An 18,212-nucleotide genomic window follows, 5' to 3' on the forward strand; every position below is an offset into this window, starting at 1 on the left:
GCACATCGAGGGCGAAAGGATCGCCATATTCGCGATCTTGAGTACAACCTGTCTAAATTAGGAAGGGCAGATAGGCCAAGATTAGCAATGAAAACTTGCAGTGCAAGATTAGAAAATTAGCACACAAGAAGCTGGCACTCCACACCACATCACACATGACCATTCGCAACACTTTCAGGACATACAAAGGTGTTCAGAAAACAAACACAGGGGCGATGAAGTATTCATTGATAAACTGACATTCCGACCACGAGCCATATCAAAGTCTTGCCCTGTGCCATGACACTGGCAACATGCTTTTGGGCAGTGGTGCAATTCGAAATCTTATTCAGAACCATGAGCATTCAAGCGAGGCGATATCGAAATGGCCGGTATTACCTGCGGGCTTCGTGGGATGGTCCATTTCAATGGGCCGGGTCCTGCATTTCAGGACAGTGCGGCTTGCGGACGAAGGAAGTTAAGTTGATCTATCGATTTTGTTTGGTTCACGTCTTTGTTGGAATGACCATCGTGGTTGAATGTTCAATGAAATGATTTGTAAACGTAGATCAAAGGCGGGTAACAAAGTGGATGTGTTCTAATCACCGTCGCCACGTTCGCGGATAGGTGTCAAAAATTTCATTCCAATCTCCAGACAACCGTACCCGCAATTGGGGTGGAGGATGGGGAGAAATGTTTACGTATATATAAAGAAAATATACTAATCAGGGTTCAAAAACCTCAAAAACATACAACAGAAGGGATTCGCTGGTGGTCACCCACCCAACTACTAACCTCCCGGCGTGTGGCTTGAGTACGGCTGAGCGGACGGGAAGCCCTATTTTCCACACCCTATGGTCGTATGTGTTCGTCTGTGATTAGAGCTGGCTTATATGCTTAGATTAAGCTTAATAGCTGAGAAAGTTTAAGTGAAGTCTGTAGGATTAAGCAAATCCATGTCATTCAGAACTATACGTTTATTCTCAACAGTAAGGTAACCATATAGCTAGTAACTTATATGACTAGCTTCAGCAAGACAAAGAAAATGAATTAGACAAAATTATTGATCCGCTAGCAATAGTTATGCTCTTGACTGGTTTCTATACCGGGAACTATGGGCCCGAATGAAATATAAGGGAGTTCAGCGCGAAGTGGGGATCTTGGAGCACGTATGCCATGTGCTTACCATGAGAATTGTCAGCCAAGGGGGTTTTATATGGGCAAGTAGTGATTTCTCTTCTTTCCACTCATATGAGTTGTATCACCTGGGAGGGCGTGGAAAACCATATATCCCGATCACAAAAAGGCGCCGTGAATGTGCCGAGCCGGCGAAAGGTTTCAACCTTTAAACCGAATGCCGTTGCCTTTTGCTCAACGATTCCAGCGGTATTCGCGCTGGGACCAGTTGTGAAACTCCGCTCCATTACAAGGCCTTGCACCGTCATGTCAGCTTTCATCAAAATGGCCAAGTAAACCTCCCCAACGCTACTGAACGCCGGTTCTAGAGCATCTACTGTAATGTATCCAATTTCTCCATCATCCCCTTGTTCCTCTAAGTGATAATCGCCCACCGCAAGCACCTCTGGAAGCTCGAATAAATTTCCATTTTCCGGATCCCAAATTGCCCTTCTAACAATTGCCCGTAGGATTAGCATCCCACCAATGACTTTACCATACGGGTACTCTTCTCGTGCGAGAAACGTTCGACAGCAGTGGACCTCGCAGATCATGTTGGAAACATCTCTGGTAGCGTACTGAATTTCGCCATCGACCGCGCCCCAACTCCAAGAGGGTGGCCGATAAGTAGCGGGCCGTGGGAACTTGCGCCGTGGAACTGTCCACATGAGGCATCCTGGGAGGTGGTGAGACCAGAGTCTGGCATGATAGACGGGAGTTTCTTCTTGAGCCTTTGGCCAATGTTGATGGAGCTTTTGTACTAGTCCAGACACTGCGATTAGGCGATCTCCCGGTTTTGTAAGGGTACGCTGTGTATAGCAGCTAATGATCTTCCTCCATGTGTTGTCTAGTGTGCGCTCTGCATCTTCGATTCCAGGGACCATGAATGGACTGGAAAGGAAACAATCGTGAAAGACCCAAGACGGTAGTTGCACGATGTCATCTCTAACGTCTCGCGGGTCTGCGGCACGGTCAATATTCATGTGCTCGGTCTGACATTCGTACTGCAGTGTGTGAGAGCAATAGACTAGAGACCGTGGTGACAGAACTCGTTCCTCCAAGCACCATGCCCGACTGTTCACTGGCTCGGGTCGGAGATCAGTTCCATGGCTCAGAAACATAGTCCCCAAAGCACCATCGGGAGTGCGGAACGGAAGTGTGCTTGGAGCTGGAAACCCGGGCCTGCGGTCATGCAAGAAGCCGTCGCTTACTTTGGATGCACATGCGGCAATTTTGGTCACATAAGCATAATGAAAAATGTCTCTCATGTGTGAAATCTGCTCAGCTTTGTCCTCCTTCGAGTCCTGGATAATGCAATACGAGTCCACCCACAAGAACCGTAGCCCTAGGCGGTGAGTTACGGTTATTGCGTCGCGAATGGTCTGTGGGACTCTGGAAACATCAATGCCGCGAGTATACTTCTCTATGTTCTTCGTTGTTGTTTTGGAAGGTTGATCCTCTCCCCAGACATAGCTGAGAGTGACATACGAACGCTCTCCTTTGACCCCAATTTGCAATCGTGGATTCGCAGGGTTGCTACAGTCAATTACTCGGGTTGGCAAAAGGGTCGCTCGTCGTCGTGTACAGAATTTATGATGGTTCACGCAGTCTGAAATGTATTGTCCAGCTAAACCAAATACAGTTGGAGAATTCACCTGCCGGAGCACATCGCGGGTAGTGATATAACGTCCTGCCGGGCTGTCTTGAGTATAGTTAGTAGTATATTCGGCGTAGGACCATCTTGATTTCAGATCTCTGCCATTCAACTCATATTTAACGTACCATCCGCTGAGTATATCAGCCACTTGGGCGTCCAATCACCCACTGTCAACTTCAAATACAGAGACTGCGATGGCTTATGCACGAACTGTACAGTTAACTGGAATGTTGCCTCAGGTGGTGGATCACCTTCACTCCTTGTTTTATGACGGTAGTAGAATTGGATCTCCTCACAGACGAGATCGCACCACTCGCACATGTGGTCAATAGATCTATGCATTGCCCCCCACGAAGGACTGTAGTAGCTGTATCGTGATGATTGAGCTGGGTCCGCGGCGGTGGCCCAGATACGTAGGAAAGTGTCATAGGAGAAGATCGTATCCCAACAACGCTTACAGACAAGGCGTTAATAAGTCGGTCCATTATGGATTTGATATGGAACTAGTTCTCTGAACGAAGGGAGACAAACACTGTGCGCAGTACCGACTCATAATATCTATGTACGTGCGGCTAGGCTTATCTCAGTCAACAGGATACGCAGAGTGCTTAACTGCCAGCAATGACCAAGTGACGTGGCAATACGTCGCATGGACTGGGATGACTGCAGGTCTTATTGTTTTAAGAAATGAAGAGACTACCTAACCATTAATAGCATACCAGCTACCAATTTTGTAAAAAGATAACAAGGTTCTTCCTCGTTAAATTTGGTACTTTGAAGTGACGGGCGGCGTCCGAACGTCAACAATTGGTCTGTCATCGGTCAGCATTTTAGCTTCAACAAACAGATATCTTGGCAATACGGTTTAAACCAGACTGCTCAGAACACCTTTGTCTGGGTCTTCCGCGGAAGGCTCCCCTAGGTCTGGTAGGAACAGAGTTGGGGGCCCAGAGCACTTCGCTCTAATCCATGCTTTTGCTAGATGATAGGTTTGATTAGCAAGATATTTAGAAACTTTCTGTTGCACTCAAGGCTGGGCGGATTGCTCCATGTTCGTTAGTGAACAACTAAAGTATGGACTGGTTCGAACTCTGTACAAGCAGGTCCTTCAGAAAGTGAAATAATATTCGTTCCACTTATCTATTCACGAAATATCTTTATTTATATATTCATAGCATTTGCCGCATCCTTATAATATACTAAGCTTCTAAAAGGATCTGCCTAGCTCCATGTATTAATGAATTGGCAAGATATACTTACATCAGGATCAGTGGAAAGTCATATAGGTATGACGCGGACAGGTAATCCTCTTTCTGTTCCTTTTTGGTACCTGCTATATACATGGTAAACATGTTCGCTCTTGTACTTTTATCTATATTATGACTGAGTCTTCACTTTTGCTGTTAAAATGCCCGGTCGAAGCAATAGCCAGTCAAAATGCAGACAAGCTTTCCGAGGTCCCGAAGTCAGGGGTATTCATTCGACACAAGCTTCTTTCGGCACGCGCCATGGGTGGAGCCCTGGCCGCGGAAGTCGATACTCGGTAGGCCACGCTGAATTGGCGTCAACATAACAGCATCACGACACGTCAGCAGGATAGCACGGAGCTGCTAGAATGAGAGAAGTACAGGTGCTACACATATCGATAAGGTGCTTCAAATGAGGGGTAGCGGGCATTCATCAGACGACAAGACAAGCGTGCGCAGCCTGACGGAACATGCCAGCATTAACAACCTACTAATCAATACCCACCACATGTCGATGGAAAGTTTTCTAGCAAGCTTATACGGGATGTGCTCTCTAGGCCTAGTGGCTCAAGATTCTACTCTTCTGCTAGATAGTGTCGAAATACTAACCGCTAGTCCAAAAACGATATATCGCTTTTAGTTAGCCAGGCGACATAGAGATACGTGCCCTAACAGATAGTGTAGCAGTCTGGCAGAGCTTCGCTTCTAGAAAGGCACCTAGTTGTAGGGAAATTCAGTATGAGTTGTGGTAAGATCAATGGTGGGTTGTTAGAAAGGAGACAGGGCAAAGGGGGTGGTGGATGAATATATATTCGGCGCTGTGCACTGTCGGCGCATTCGCAGGTAGGTGTAAAAACTAAGCTCCTTGTAGGCTCAAGGCAACCTCACGCCTGATTAAGGCAAAATGGAAGAAAATATCTTTCCTAACATACATATACTAGCTACTAAAAACAAAAAAAAAATAAATGAAAACATACAACAGAAAGGATTCGCTGGTGGTCACCCACCCAACTACTAACCTCCCGGCGTGTGGCTTAAGTACGGCTGAGCGGACGGGAAGCCCTGTTTTCCACACCCTATGGTCGTATGTGCTCATTGTCCTAATTTCACTGCCTAAGTAAGCGGTGTCGTTCAATTGTTAGGCTAAACATATGACTACCAGGGCCGAACAACGAGTTAGGATTTTTATGTTGCCTTTTCTCATATAGACGTACACACTAAGAACGTTTTCAGTGACCCAATTGCTATCATGAATCTGGAAGACCAAGAGTGACTCTTCTATAGACAATAATATGTCTGCCTCTTGTGCACTGTCTCATTTCCTTCAGATGATAGTCGATATGTCGGTCACGCCATCAATACAGGCATCGGGGCTCTCTCTGTTTTGTAATGCTCAAGGCACAAAGAAGATCACAGATTCCAGTAACCAGTGGCAACAGGCTTTTCTGTGATGCCTTGACATACAGGAGGTCACGAACTCGAAGAAGAATAGACCTGGTGGCACCCAGCGGCATACCACCATAGAAAGTGGAAGCCGAGGTCACGCTTCCCAACATGGGAGTTCCAGACCCCAAAATTATCCATCTCTGTATTACAGGGGAGTCTGGTCCGTCAATTTGGAAATTGCCTCCCGACCCTAGACCACTAGAGAGGTTGCTCGAAGAGGGCATTTGGGCCATAGTCCCATATATACATAGACACAGACTAGCTTGGTAAGCTCCGACCGCAAAGAACTCTGTGAAGCTCTGGGCATTGAGATGGTGTAGATACCGAATAAATTGGCTTGCATGCCATACTGCCTTCCGTGCCTGACTGCTTTGGCACCATCGTTCCAAGTGTGGCAATACAGCTTCGGCTTCTTCGGGTCCTTCGCGGCCAGCAATTATTTCGATTTGCTCAAAAGGTGTCAGAGAATGCATGGAGATCAATTCGGCTGTTAATTGGCTGCTGTGAAGATCACCTGGCTGGCTGTCGTCGTGGAGTATGCGGATGCTGTTCAGGAGCTGAGCTACCCGGTTTTGGAAGCTCTCATCTGCAAGGATGAATACTCCAGGTGTATCCAAGATTCCTGGAAGCAAAAGTCCTTTCGACTGGAGGTGATCTTTGACCATGGAGCCGACGGCATGAAGGACAATCAAGCGTGCTAAATTGGAATCGTAAAGTGGTGAAATGGTCTGCAGGAGAGACGGGTTGGCGAGATACTCCCGAAGGCCCGCCTGTTGACATGTCTTCTCGAAACTCTGCATCTGGATATATGTTCTGAGCCATTGCGCTGCGGTCTTTGCTGCCCAAAGTTTCCCGCTTTGGGGAAAGGAAAGACAGAGCTCGGCGTAGGAGACAGGAGTTCTACTCCCAGTTACCAAGGACTCTTGCGAGCAATGAATATGCATGTGGAACACCAATCTAGCCGGTATATCCACACGTTAGTCTGACTGGACACTATGACATGATAGTGAGAACTCGCCTTTTCCAGGATTCCTGCTCAACCCAATGATGCCATTTGCTCTCGAGTACATCGTCAGTGTCTGCCGTATCTGGTACGACACCACTATAGGTCGAAGCACGGTAACGACGGCCACTTCGGAGCATCTCCATGCGCGTTAGAAGATATACAGTAGAATACCTGGGCTCATATGCTCACGGTGACTGCCGATCCTACAATAGCCGCGGCAATTTCCATCCTTCGTTTATTGCCACTCCATAGCCCTGTTTGGACATACAGAGCAAGCGCCTGGATTTGCTGCAAGCAGCGGGTTTGTGCTATTCGTTTCTCGAACTATCGGCCTTGGTTATTCCCCCTATGCATGAGAAGCTGAAAGCTGCCGGTCTTACAATCTGGAATAAATATGGATGGAGGACACCGTGTAGGGCAGTTCCGAACCGGCGAACAGCCGCACTAGACGATCTCATAGCTGCCGACGTGATACAAGCGCCCAGGAGTTCTGTCGGCATCTCACTCGAGCGAAGAGTCGGAACGTGAATCCAGCTGTCATCGTCAGTTGCATGAGTCGCGTAAAAGCGATGTAGGAGCCGATCAAGCACATTCGCTGCTGGAAAGGCGGAGACCACTTTGATCATATTCGCTGGCTCACAGGTGTGCAGTATCATGGCCAAGATCCGATCGCGTGTATCGGACGAGACTGTATCGTCAGATATGCGAGCGGAAGGGTATGCTAGGTGATCTTCTATACAGCTGGATTCTGGATCGAGAAACAGATTGCCTTCCTCGGCAGCACGGTGATAGTCTGAGTCTGGATCCCATCGCCCTACTGTTTTTTCAAAGGCCTCTAGCACCTTCGGGGGATCACTGTGGCCTTTGAATGTGTGGGGGAAGGGAACATCGGATGTAAAAGACGATAAATTTAGATCTGCCGCTCCGACAATATGGGAAGCCATGTCAAGAATATTAGACGAATTCTGTAGAATCTGTCTTTGCTGTGGTGAGCCCTCGACCATAAGTTCTCCTAGATCGTCTATGCCATCAAGGCTGCCCATCGCTAACTCAATGATTAGAGGGCATCTCAAAAGACAAGCTGTACTCCCAGAGAGCGAATATTGATCGTACCTGAGTCGGACCCCGCCCTAGGCAAGTCTGGCGTTATATTGGCATCCGGTGCCCGAATAGGAGTCTGATGTGAAACGCCGGAATGTGCGGTATGATCTGCTTGGGGGTTAACGGCATTCCCAGGAACTTGGGTTTCATCTTCTGCTAGAGGCCAGGGTCGAACACAAGACATCTGTCGCTGGTGGCATCGCTGGCAAATCTCGTTATTATCGCATCGAGCTTTGGCAGTTGCACAGGCCTCACAGGCTTGTGAAGCACGCGGGCCCCGACGGCGGACTCTGGGTGATCTGTTCATTCTAGTCCTGGAGACAGATTCTGAAGAGTGGAACATTAGAGCTGGACAATTGCTGGGGGAGTGGGGTCGGAAGTAGTACTATCACTTATTATCTTTCCAGGACAGTCCGGGGAAAGCTTCAAATTGGGTAAGATTGCGGGGTTCTGCATGGCGGTACGTGGCCTTCACGAAAAACACATTTTAGTGTTGGCCACCACGCTAGCGCACGGCTTGATCGCCCAGGAAGGATATACTGAATACGTAGTTGCTCGAGTGTGTCCGCCGGAGGAGTCATTAACCGTCATCCAAGCACCTGTCACACGTAATATTAGGCCCAGAACAGAGATGTCACAACCAATTGTGATTGGTATTGTCGATTAACTTAGTGAACCTCCCTCTGTAATGACATAATTCACTACAGGTGGAGGCCTTGAAAATGTGACAACAATCTTCTCGATAAGTCAATGAGATGAACCATGCACTCTTGCCCCTCATCGGATATGTGGGGATGGGAACGACTACTTCCCGGTAATAGACTAGCTGCTGGGCTACTGTACGCTACTGACCCGGCGGCAGTAGCGTTTCCGTTCATATATTTTCGATAAACGTGCAGCACAAATGAATTTGACTGAATATATATATGTGTGTGTTGCACATGCTCGTAGATAACTATTTCTTCCATCGCCGCTCCCCCCCCTCACTGGGACAAGACACGTAGTACGTTGCCAATATTTGCATCCGTTCAGGCACTAGTGAATTTATCATCTATCAACACATGAGGGTTCCAACGGTTTTCATACAAACTAGGCTGGCGAGACAGTTCCTCCCCCAGTGAGATTAAAAGTCCGTCTTGCCAGCGCCTTGTTTGCGGGAGCATCAGCGTCATATGTGACGGAGAAACCGTTGCTGTTGACATTCCCAAAGGACATGTCTGTGTTGGTAAAGTTCTTTAGCGCAGTATCCCCTGTAAGATTCCAACTGCTTGTCTTATCGAGGTACACGGCCAGCTCCGCTTCTCCATATCCGACGTAGGCTCGCCCTCTCCAATGCGAGTGTCGTTCAAGGGAGAATCCCAGTGTGCTCCCATTGTATGCAACTAGATCGCCTTCCAGGGTACTCTCTTCGACGTAAATGCGACTATCAGCGGTAGCGACTACATCCTCGGAAGTTGCATAGTCAGAGTAGAAGTTAAAAGCCTCAGTGATCGTTGAGAAATTAGCCACGGCAAGTATTCCTGACTCGGTGATAATCTGACTGTTGCGGATGTAGCTGTCGGCATAGACCGTTCCGTACCAGAGTCCCGGTGCATCGCCTAGAACCTTCAATCTCGTGTTCTCCAGAGTAAACTGAAATGGATATGCCTGGGTATCCTTGGAGATGCTAAATATGACTGCCCCACCCAAAAGTCCAGCAGTGAGGTCGCAGTCCGTAGCAACGGCATGGCCTTCACCAATGGTAAAGAAGGCGGGCGACTGCTCGGCATACCCGACTACATTGGTTAGGTTCGCATGTTTGACTGCGAAGACAATAGCCGATCCAATTCCGGTAGTATGAGCGATCGAGTCCTCTACATAGAGGTATCCAGCTGGAGTATCCCCGGAAAACGAAGAGCAGCGGTTCCCACCACTAAAATGGTGCACATTTCTCGCCCGGATTGTTCCATTGCCGGCAGCATACAACCCATGCGCCGTTGGCCCCGAACTATACAGCCAGGCGTTATCAATATACGCCACGGAGTCGGTGCCGTAGGCGTAAACATTTGCCGCACCATTGTGTGTTGTGATGTTCACGTCCGTCAAACGCAGCTGGCTGTTGTTTGCGACGAGCACGGCTGAGTTTACGCCATAAAAGCTGGCCTGGATGAGGTTGCTGGAATACCCAAATTTCACAACCTCCGTATGGTCGACATACACATTGGCGTGCTCTGTCGCGACCAGGACGCTTGTGTCGTTGCCGCTGACAGCCAGCGTAGTATGGTTAAATCGCTTTTCCTGCCCACGCACCATGTAGGGGCCAACTTGGGCAATTCTTTGCACTGCCTCGGTGCTTACGTTGTAATCGGCAAGAATGGCGTTGTCAGATTCCCATTGGTACGCAGGTATAATGTCCCCAGGGTCTCTGATGGTGATTGCGGCCATGGCCGCCCCGATGAAGTGGATAACCGAGTAGGGTTTCATCTTGATGGGGATATGTCTGGATGGATAGAAGTAGGCCTGATGTAGAAACCTTCGCACAAGCGACAGTGTCTTTACTTCGGATGATGATTTATTTAAGTTGTGGCTCAGTTTTGAAATGTGGGTTACATAGTTGATCCGCCGTAGCGCTCTCCCGGCATGCCGGTGCTCGTTCGGAGAGACTAAAAAGGTTCTGATCGAGATGATCGGCTCCACTTTAAGTGAGGATCTCAAATATTTGAGGTCGAGGCCCAAACTAGTTTTCTATACTAATCGTTTCTGACCTGATAATCATCTATATGTAGGCCCCTTTTTCGTGATCCAGAACACCCAACACCAAGGCCATTTGTCATCATGCTTAACAAGTGGCCTTTCGTGTTCAAAGGGTGCAATTATCTGAATAGTACATTGGTCTACAACGACATGCACATAAAACGTCCGAATTTCATGCAAAGAATTATCTCGGCCACTATAACGAACACCTAGTCAATGTTTGATTATATGACTAATTCTAGTCTAAAAGCCAGGCGTAGATTCATGATCTACCTGAAATACATTTCCACGAAGGACGCGACTCGACTCTTTCCCACCAAGCCCGCAAGTACTTTCTTGACTCTAGCTCAGCCCACAATCCAAGTCCATCCATGAAAGCAGTCCACGGCATATGATATACATCCACCAGGGAGAATGTCTAGTCAATATTATTAGCGGCTTCATGATGCGCTTATATGGTTATCATCATACCGTTCCTCCCAGGTAATCCTGTTTTTCCAAGATACCTTCGTAGTAATCGAGACACTGCCGTATCTGATCCTTGTAAAGAGACACTAAACTGGCGTCGGGCTCGCCGTGGCCCATCGTGCTATTCACTCTGAATTAAAACTATTGTTTCAAGCAAACGGACTCAACCAACCTTTTGAATAAACTCTCATAGGCCAACTGCTTCATCGGTGGATCAAAGTACGAGTACTCAACACTTGCCGCCTGTTGGAACTCGGCAATCTGTACAGGGTTAGACGGCGGTATCAGATGTCCACCGTGTTTGACCGCGAGATAATGACAGATAGCGCGTGATTCGAAGATCTTGACGTCTGTGTCTTGGTATGCTGGGATGTATCCGAACGGGTTGTGCTCAGATAGATACGAGGGGCCCTTTTGGTAATCAAAATTTTTTCAGGAATCTGGTAGAATGGTTCAAAGACGTACCTTGTGCTCACCGGCACGCATGTTTATTGGGATGAGTTCATGGTCGATTCCTAACTCCTCCAGGACTATGAGAACCCGCTGGGTGCATGTCGAGGATACTGATCCGTAGATCTTGGGAGTTAGAGGCATCTTGCACGGGAAGGCTAATGTTTCGTTTGATAAAAATTGGCCAGGACGATTGAAAGTTCCCGTAATCCATCGTGCTGAAGGACATGTAGTTTTCCCTTCGGCTGCCTGCTTTGCTCGGCTCCACAATCACCGGCATTCCGGAAGTCGACGCCATCCCGGCCGCGATGAACACCATCTTCTCAGCCATATCGAGCGCCATTGCTCTCTCGGAGTTCCCGTTCCGGCTCCACGGACATGGAGCCAAATTCGTGTTGCTTGAACAACCAACTACAATCAAGCCGCAAATATATACCCTCGGTCAAGGTATCAACATTCACGGATTTCGATACAAGGTTGCACAAACACTGACAATGAATCCTAAATTCACCCAAACTGATGAAACAGTCCTACGGGGACCACGAAGAACAGAGTTCGACTTTTCCGATTTTAACCATTCAGGAATTCCCCTAGAAGAGGAAGAATGGCCAGTAATTATAATTGGATCAAGTATGATAGGAATGGCACTAGGACTTTTACTGGGATATTGGGGGTATGCCTCCTCCTTCCATGGAACTGTCTTCTTTCTTCTACTATCTATCTAACTCGCTCAAAGTATAGAATCGGTGGCCTTCGACCGACACCCTTCAACGGCCACGCACCCTCGCGCGGCCCTCTTCCTCCTCCGTACAATGGAAATCTTCCGACAACTTGGACTGGAAGAGGACATGCTTCGCGCCAGCAAATCTAATTTTGATCTGGATGCAGGGATGCTTCTGGTGGAGCGGTTGATTGGCGGGAAGGTCATCGCCAAAATGCAGGAGGCAGATCCGGAACAGACAGCCAAGATCACGCCTTGCAAGCGAGTATGGCTAACGCAGAACATGTTCGAGCCTTTACTCCGGAGAGAAGCCCATAGATTCGGCGCGAAACAAGTTTTCTCGACTAGGGTCGTGCATTACGATGAGCATGACGACAGTGTGATTGTGGTTGTGCAGAACCTCACCACAGGGAAATATTCCAAGTACAAGACTCAGTACTTGGTCGCTTGTGATGGAAATCGTAGCCCGACACGTCGCAAGGAAGGCATCGAGTGGATAGGGCCAGGAACATTCGGCAACAATATCTCTATCAACTTCAGGGCAGATCTAACTCCTTACTTGGGTTCCCGGGCAGTGCATGGAGTGACATATGTGGTCAATAAAGACGTTAGTGGAGGATTTCGTCTGGAAGATGGAGGCAAGCGTGGCTTTTTGATCGTTTCTCGTCTGCGTGATAGACACGACTTCGAGCCGGACTCCGTCACAGAGCAGGATGCGAGAGATGCCTTTTTTGCGGCATCCGGAATACAGGAAGAGATCTCCCTCGACATTGATTTTGTTTCTTACTGGAGTGTTGCTGCTCTCAATTGCGGTCAATACGCGAGCCAAAGGGGGCGTGTGTTTCTTGCCGGAGATGCAGCTCACATTATGCCCCCGACAGGAGGGATGGGTGGGAATACGGGCATACAGGACGCATATAATCTTGCGTGGAAGCTCGCGTATGTGCTCAAAAGGCTGGCCGACGCTTCGCTGTTGAAAACATACACCATAGAGCGCCAACCCGCTGCAGAAAGCACGATGCAGCAGGCATTCTCCCGTCTTGTCAACAGAGTCCTGGAGGACAAAGCTGTTGTGCACGATGAAGAACTCCCAGATGAAGTATGCGAACTAGGGTATTGCTACCGGACTGGAGCTTTTGACTTCGACAATGGGAAGGATAAGGGGGCTCCAAAGGCCTGGGGTAACCCTCACGAACCCAATGCTGTTACCGGCTCACGTCTTCCCCATATCAATCTTATTGATCGTACGAGGAATGACAAAGCCATATCATCCCTTGATCTCGTCCGTGTCAATTTTGTCTTGCTAACCGCGGACTCTTCCTCACCGTGGCTTCCAGCAGCTGCCGCGCAGGCTGTAACCGTTGATGCGTTTGAACTCTCGCAGACCTCCAACCTAATCGCCGACCCAGACGGTTGCTTCAAAAGGTTATGCAGTATGGATGATGGAGAGGCTATACTGGTTCGACCTGACGGGTTAATCGCTTGGCGCGGCAAGGCATCTTGTGTAGGACACTCAGAGACCCTTGCGGCGGTCTTGAGTAAAATCTTAGGATTACGCAGATAGAAAGGTGTGAATAAAGCGCATCAGAATTTACGAATAGCTATATTTGGGAAACATATGATTCCCTTACATCAGACTAATTAGTATTCACACCTGCCCACTTGATCATGACGGTCGAAGTTTCCCTCCGCCTTGAAGTTCGTAGGTCTCTCCCTTCCAAGCAGCATTTACCAATGAATCCGAGTCATACAAAATATCGAAACCATTACTGAAAACATTTGCGAGCGTACTATTGGAGTTAGCGAAGCTTTGAAGGACAGAGTCCCCCGTCAAGGTCCATGTTGATGTGTTGTCCAATGACACGGACAAGTAGGCGGATCCTAATCCCACCTTTGCCATGCCATTCCAATGCGAGAAACTCTGAAGATTGAAGCTGATTGACGATTCATTGTATGCAACAAGTGACCCCGATAGCGTAGAATCCTTAACATTGATGGTTGCCTGTGCAGGAGATAGGTTGTTGTTTTCTTCGTAGCCAGCATAATAATCAAAATCCTGAGTCAGAAAGGAGTAGTTTGAAACGGCGAGGATACCCGAAGAGGTATTAATGCTCGCTGCGATGAGATCGACAGTTGCGTTGATATTTCCAAACCATAGCCCTGGATTCTCTTCACCGAGGACAGTCAATCGAGTGTTGTCGAGAACAACAGTGGTGCCATTCCTGATAGTCGAGTCAGATATCATGACAATACCACCTAACAGACCAGCTGTCAGATCAGAGTTCTTCCAGATGCCCATAACATCGGACAGTGCACCGTCACTGATCATGGCAGGAGATTTGGCAGCGTAACCGACAACATTTGTCATGTTGCACAGACCCTGTAGAAAGCAGATAGCGGAACCAACTCCATCAGTATGGATGACTGCGTTTTCGGCGTGTATATACCCAGCTGGGTAGTCTCCGCTGAACGCTGAGCACCTAGTTCCCCCGGAATACACTTGGACGTCTTTGGCATAAATGGTGCCATTTCCTGCTGCGTAGAAGCCATGGGAGACAGGGCCGGAACTGTAGAGCCATGTGTTGTCGGCATAGGTTACGCTTCCAGTGCCGTATGTGTAGACGTTTGCTGCTCCATTATGCGTAGTAACGTTTACATTGGAGAGTCGCAGTGTCGAATGATTCGCATTGTTGACAGCTGCATTCACTCCTGCAAGAGTTAATCAATAAAAGTTCAGAAAATCCAAGGGGCACTGGAGAGCGTTACCATAGAAGCTGGCTTGATTGAGAGCAGAAGAATAGCCGAACTTGGTGATAGTGCTGTGGGTGATAGTGACGTCGGACCGATTCGCTATGACCACAACACTTGTGTCATTTGCTGTAGTTTCTAGTGACCGATGATCAATAGCCCCTGTTTGCTGATTATAGGTATAGGGACCAATGACAGGAATGGTTTGGTAAGCTTCTCCGGTCGTATGCCAGTCGAAAACATATGCGTTATCGTCTGCCCAGTCTTCAGGGGGAACGATATTGCTTGGATCCCCGATAATGATAGATGCCAGGACAAGTGATGCAAAGAGCATCAAATAAAGGATTGATCTGGCCATAGTGAACGTGTTATCTGAGTAACTTCGGAGTGGCATAACACAATTTTTGAAATCTATTCTCATATAAATCGTAGACGGCTACGGTTCTTTACTGTGCCCTCTGCTCCCGGCAGGATTTACCGCTTCGCAGGACATTTCTTAGCATCTGGTGCCGGCGGGGAACTTCCGAAAATATTACGGTCAGTAAATCCGATGTGGTCGACAAGATGGGCCCGATGCTTGGAGGGGGGAGACAGTATGCCGAGTAAGTCAAAGAACGGAAAGCCGGACGGCAGGCCGATCGTGCAGCGGTGTGAAACAAGTCCACTTGGACTGTCTCTATCACTTTCCTTCCTTTCTTAAGTGTACGATGAGAATCCAAACTCAACTTAGCATTAGCCGATTTCGATCTAGTTCACGTCCTCGTCTGTATTTATTTTATTTTATTTTATATATATTTCTTTTCCATTTTTCTCTTTCATTTTTTATTTCATTTTTGTTTTCTAACGTGGTTTGAAAACGCAACATTGGACTTGAGAAGCCGTTGAGAAGAGCAATTCTAAGAGATCATTTATGTATGATAGTATCAATTATAATTCATGAATAAAAAAGTCTGCCTCTATTCCTTAGGGTGATCAAGACTTCAGTATGTCCCACCAGATGCTCGCTTTATCAGGTGGATTTGATGACCAACACACGATGTTATGTCTGCAATTCCATCGGACTACCAAAGACGGTGGACACAGTAAACATATGATCCGACTACAATCACGCCAACTACTCGCCAACCTCGCGATCGGAGCTCCAGTGACCATATTTGCGCATTATCGACCACTGCCAGGTACTGCGACGAATCTGCTTTCCCCAGAAATAGAAAGGAATGACGAGCAAGATAATGATACCGGATATCGCTGCCATCTCTCCAAAAGCAATCGCGTAGCCATCCTGATCTATCCAAGGGTTTGTGTAGAAAGAGAGTAGAAAGCCGAACCCAGCTATTATCATCAGTAATGGTTCTGGCTTACATGGACCCAGATGCTGAGGGGGCTTACCTTTGAATGCCAGGATGGATACGCTGACCTCTCCAACAGCTGGTCTGTAGCAGTCAATGCAGTACACCATGGAGACATTTGTAGCCTGCACTATTGCAAAATTCAGAAGGCCAAGTCCAAGGACTGGCACCATCCAATGGCACTCATTTTGAATGCCAACTCCATATAGAATTAAAGAAACGGGCGCGCAGAGACCACCAATGGCAATAGCTGGAAGCCGCATTTCAGGTTCTCGAATTCCGCCATTTCGACGAGTAAACCAATCAGCAGTCCAGTCAGACAGATGGCCGCCGCAGACAATGCCAATTAAGGATCCAATAAGGGGCGAAACAAAGCAAAGACCGGATTGCCATGCTTCGAAGCCATAGTAAGTCGAAAATGCCGTGGAATAATTGGAGGTAATTGCAACAAGGAAGCCAACAGTGACGGAAGAGACCAGAGTAGACCAGAGCACTGGCGGAAGAATGATCAAGACGACCGGCCTAAGGAAGACCCGAAATAGCGTCTCTTTTGTGTATATGCCGTGAAATAATTTTATCGAACTGATATAGCTCTCCTTAAGTGGGGGGTTTCTTCTGTTTATCCCGGCATTCTCCACAACTTCCACTTCTGCGCAGGTCTTCTCAGCATCGACATTGATTGCGAAAGGATATACGGTGGCACTCCGGTCGTAAGTCGTCTCTGGAAAAGTAAAAATCACTAAAATCAATACTGCTCCCAGAAGTGCTGTCGCGACATAGTAGATAACCCGCCAGTGGTAGTGAATAGTGATAAGACCATCAATGATGATACCACCTGCAACCCCCATGGACAGGGCCGCAGTGTATATCGCCATGACAGTTCCTCGCTCATGAACGAAGAAGATGCCTGCGATAGTAAGTGGCCCAAGGCACTCCCCAGCACCTGCGGTTAGGCCCAGAACGATTCGACCAGTCAGCTCGACAGCGTATGATTGCGCAAAGCCACACCATAACGCCGTCCCAAAATACGCCAGGAATGAGAGGACGTAAATTGGTCGCCGACCATACTTTACAATAAGCGGCATCCAGAATAGCATCCCAACGCCCTGGCAGAGAGCAGCGGAAGTAAAGAAGTAGGAGACTTGAGATACATGACTGGAGAAGTCGGGTCCCATTGGGCCGAGAAAGTCGATAGTCGTTTCCGAGATGGCCACTGAAGGCCCAGCCGCCAGGAAATTGCAGAAGAACACGGCCAAACAAGCAACAACAGCCAGGAAATACCGATGTTTTCTTGACCAGTTTAAGGGGTCGTTGGGATCCGCAGTAGGACTCGGAATGAGAATGACCTCGTTCGTCTCATGGTGACGGAGGCGTAAGGTGCCCAGCTTGTGAGTGTGGGTGTCGGCGGTAGCAGAATCCATAGCGACGATATCGAGAAGCTACTCTCTGCAGGGCAAGCTGTGAATTATGCTATTATAATAAGCAATCAACATTGACTAATTGTCATTTTCTCCTCCGGTCGTGGTTAGGGGTAATTGTCCACGTGAAGCCCGTAAACTCGGTCAGCATGTCGTGTAGTACTAACCGGCATTCCGGAGAGAGTCTGGCCAGCGCACAGATCGGTAGTCCACCACCCGGGCTCTGGACCGAGTGATGCGAGGAAGCTTTCTTTTAATTGAATTAAGAGTAGATATAACAGAGTAAGCGGGATTGCTATCTCCGATTGGACACATGGGCCTGAGCTAGAGTCAAGTACCACGGCGGATTTGTGGGTCAGGCTACTTTGTTTTACCAACCCCGGATCCCGCCAGCAATAGTCCAAATACCTACTCCAGTGGCCTTTTAGTATATGTCCTAAGATTGCATGAAAAGGCGAAACTTCATTGGGTCCCTCTGTAAGCACAGATGGAGGTTTTCCTGGGTGTCCGGTAAACGGGTCCTACCTAATCATTTGAAGCCGCTCACCAAAGAGACAACACAGGAGGTAAGGGTGGGACAAGGAGTCCTGTAAAGACTGAAGACTAGATTAGGCTATACAGGCCTATTCTTCGTGTGAGCATAGTGAACAACAGGCGTGATGGCGGAAAGCTGTATGTCAAATTCGTCACCGATGGTGCTCGACCATCAAGCC

The 18,212-nt window shown here is 48.1% G+C and overlaps 8 protein-coding genes across 8 annotated transcripts; 1 reads left to right on the forward strand and 7 right to left on the reverse strand.

The window, feature by feature from the left end:
- Positions 1-1,226: 1,226 nt before the first annotated feature.
- Positions 1,227-3,365, reverse strand: BO88DRAFT_426875 (HET domain-containing protein; the record flags this gene model as incomplete). Its single annotated transcript, XM_025708940.1, has 3 exons — positions 1,227-2,782; positions 2,938-3,265; positions 3,330-3,365. 3 exons carry the CDS (start codon positions 3,363-3,365, stop codon positions 1,227-1,229), a joined length of 1,920 nt encoding a protein of 639 aa, XP_025561443.1.
- Positions 3,366-5,414: 2,049 nt separating this feature from the next.
- On the reverse strand, positions 5,415-6,449 carry BO88DRAFT_465461 (uncharacterized protein; the record flags this gene model as incomplete). The annotated part of the gene is made up of 3 exons (XM_025711410.1): positions 5,415-5,767; positions 5,830-5,926; positions 6,108-6,449. The coding sequence occupies 3 exons, from the start codon at positions 6,447-6,449 to the stop codon at positions 5,415-5,417; spliced, it is 792 nt and encodes a 263-aa protein (XP_025561444.1).
- A 370-nt stretch (positions 6,450-6,819) lies between these two features.
- Positions 6,820-7,554, reverse strand: BO88DRAFT_416605 (uncharacterized protein; the record flags this gene model as incomplete). The annotated part of the gene is made up of 1 exon (XM_025708260.1): positions 6,820-7,554. One exon carries the CDS (start codon positions 7,552-7,554, stop codon positions 6,820-6,822), a length of 735 nt encoding a protein of 244 aa, XP_025561445.1.
- Positions 7,555-8,701: 1,147 nt separating this feature from the next.
- BO88DRAFT_416606 (uncharacterized protein) lies at positions 8,702-10,075 on the reverse strand (the record flags this gene model as incomplete). The annotated part of the gene is made up of 1 exon (XM_025708261.1): positions 8,702-10,075. One exon carries the CDS (start codon positions 10,073-10,075, stop codon positions 8,702-8,704), a length of 1,374 nt encoding a protein of 457 aa, XP_025561446.1.
- A 532-nt stretch (positions 10,076-10,607) lies between these two features.
- BO88DRAFT_465468 (glutathione S-transferase family protein) lies at positions 10,608-11,407 on the reverse strand (the record flags this gene model as incomplete). The annotated part of the gene is made up of 4 exons (XM_025711411.1): positions 10,608-10,763; positions 10,817-10,934; positions 10,986-11,224; positions 11,279-11,407. The coding sequence occupies 4 exons, from the start codon at positions 11,405-11,407 to the stop codon at positions 10,608-10,610; spliced, it is 642 nt and encodes a 213-aa protein (XP_025561447.1).
- A 350-nt stretch (positions 11,408-11,757) lies between these two features.
- Positions 11,758-13,548, forward strand: BO88DRAFT_426878 (uncharacterized protein; the record flags this gene model as incomplete). Its single annotated transcript, XM_025708941.1, has 2 exons — positions 11,758-11,936; positions 12,000-13,548. 2 exons carry the CDS (start codon positions 11,758-11,760, stop codon positions 13,546-13,548), a joined length of 1,728 nt encoding a protein of 575 aa, XP_025561448.1.
- Positions 13,549-13,650: 102 nt separating this feature from the next.
- BO88DRAFT_426879 (uncharacterized protein) lies at positions 13,651-15,090 on the reverse strand (the record flags this gene model as incomplete). Its single annotated transcript, XM_025708942.1, has 2 exons — positions 13,651-14,693; positions 14,751-15,090. 2 exons carry the CDS (start codon positions 15,088-15,090, stop codon positions 13,651-13,653), a joined length of 1,383 nt encoding a protein of 460 aa, XP_025561449.1.
- Positions 15,091-15,846: 756 nt separating this feature from the next.
- BO88DRAFT_489119 (MFS transporter) lies at positions 15,847-17,502 on the reverse strand (the record flags this gene model as incomplete). Its single annotated transcript, XM_025712673.1, has 2 exons — positions 15,847-16,064; positions 16,122-17,502. 2 exons carry the CDS (start codon positions 17,500-17,502, stop codon positions 15,847-15,849), a joined length of 1,599 nt encoding a protein of 532 aa, XP_025561450.1.
- Between the last annotated feature and the right edge of the window lie 710 nt (positions 17,503-18,212).

The sequence above is a fragment of the Aspergillus vadensis genome, assembly GCF_003184925.1.
Source record: "Aspergillus vadensis CBS 113365 unplaced genomic scaffold BO88scaffold_16, whole genome shotgun sequence".
Lineage (NCBI taxonomy): Eukaryota > Fungi > Ascomycota > Eurotiomycetes > Eurotiales > Aspergillaceae > Aspergillus > Aspergillus vadensis.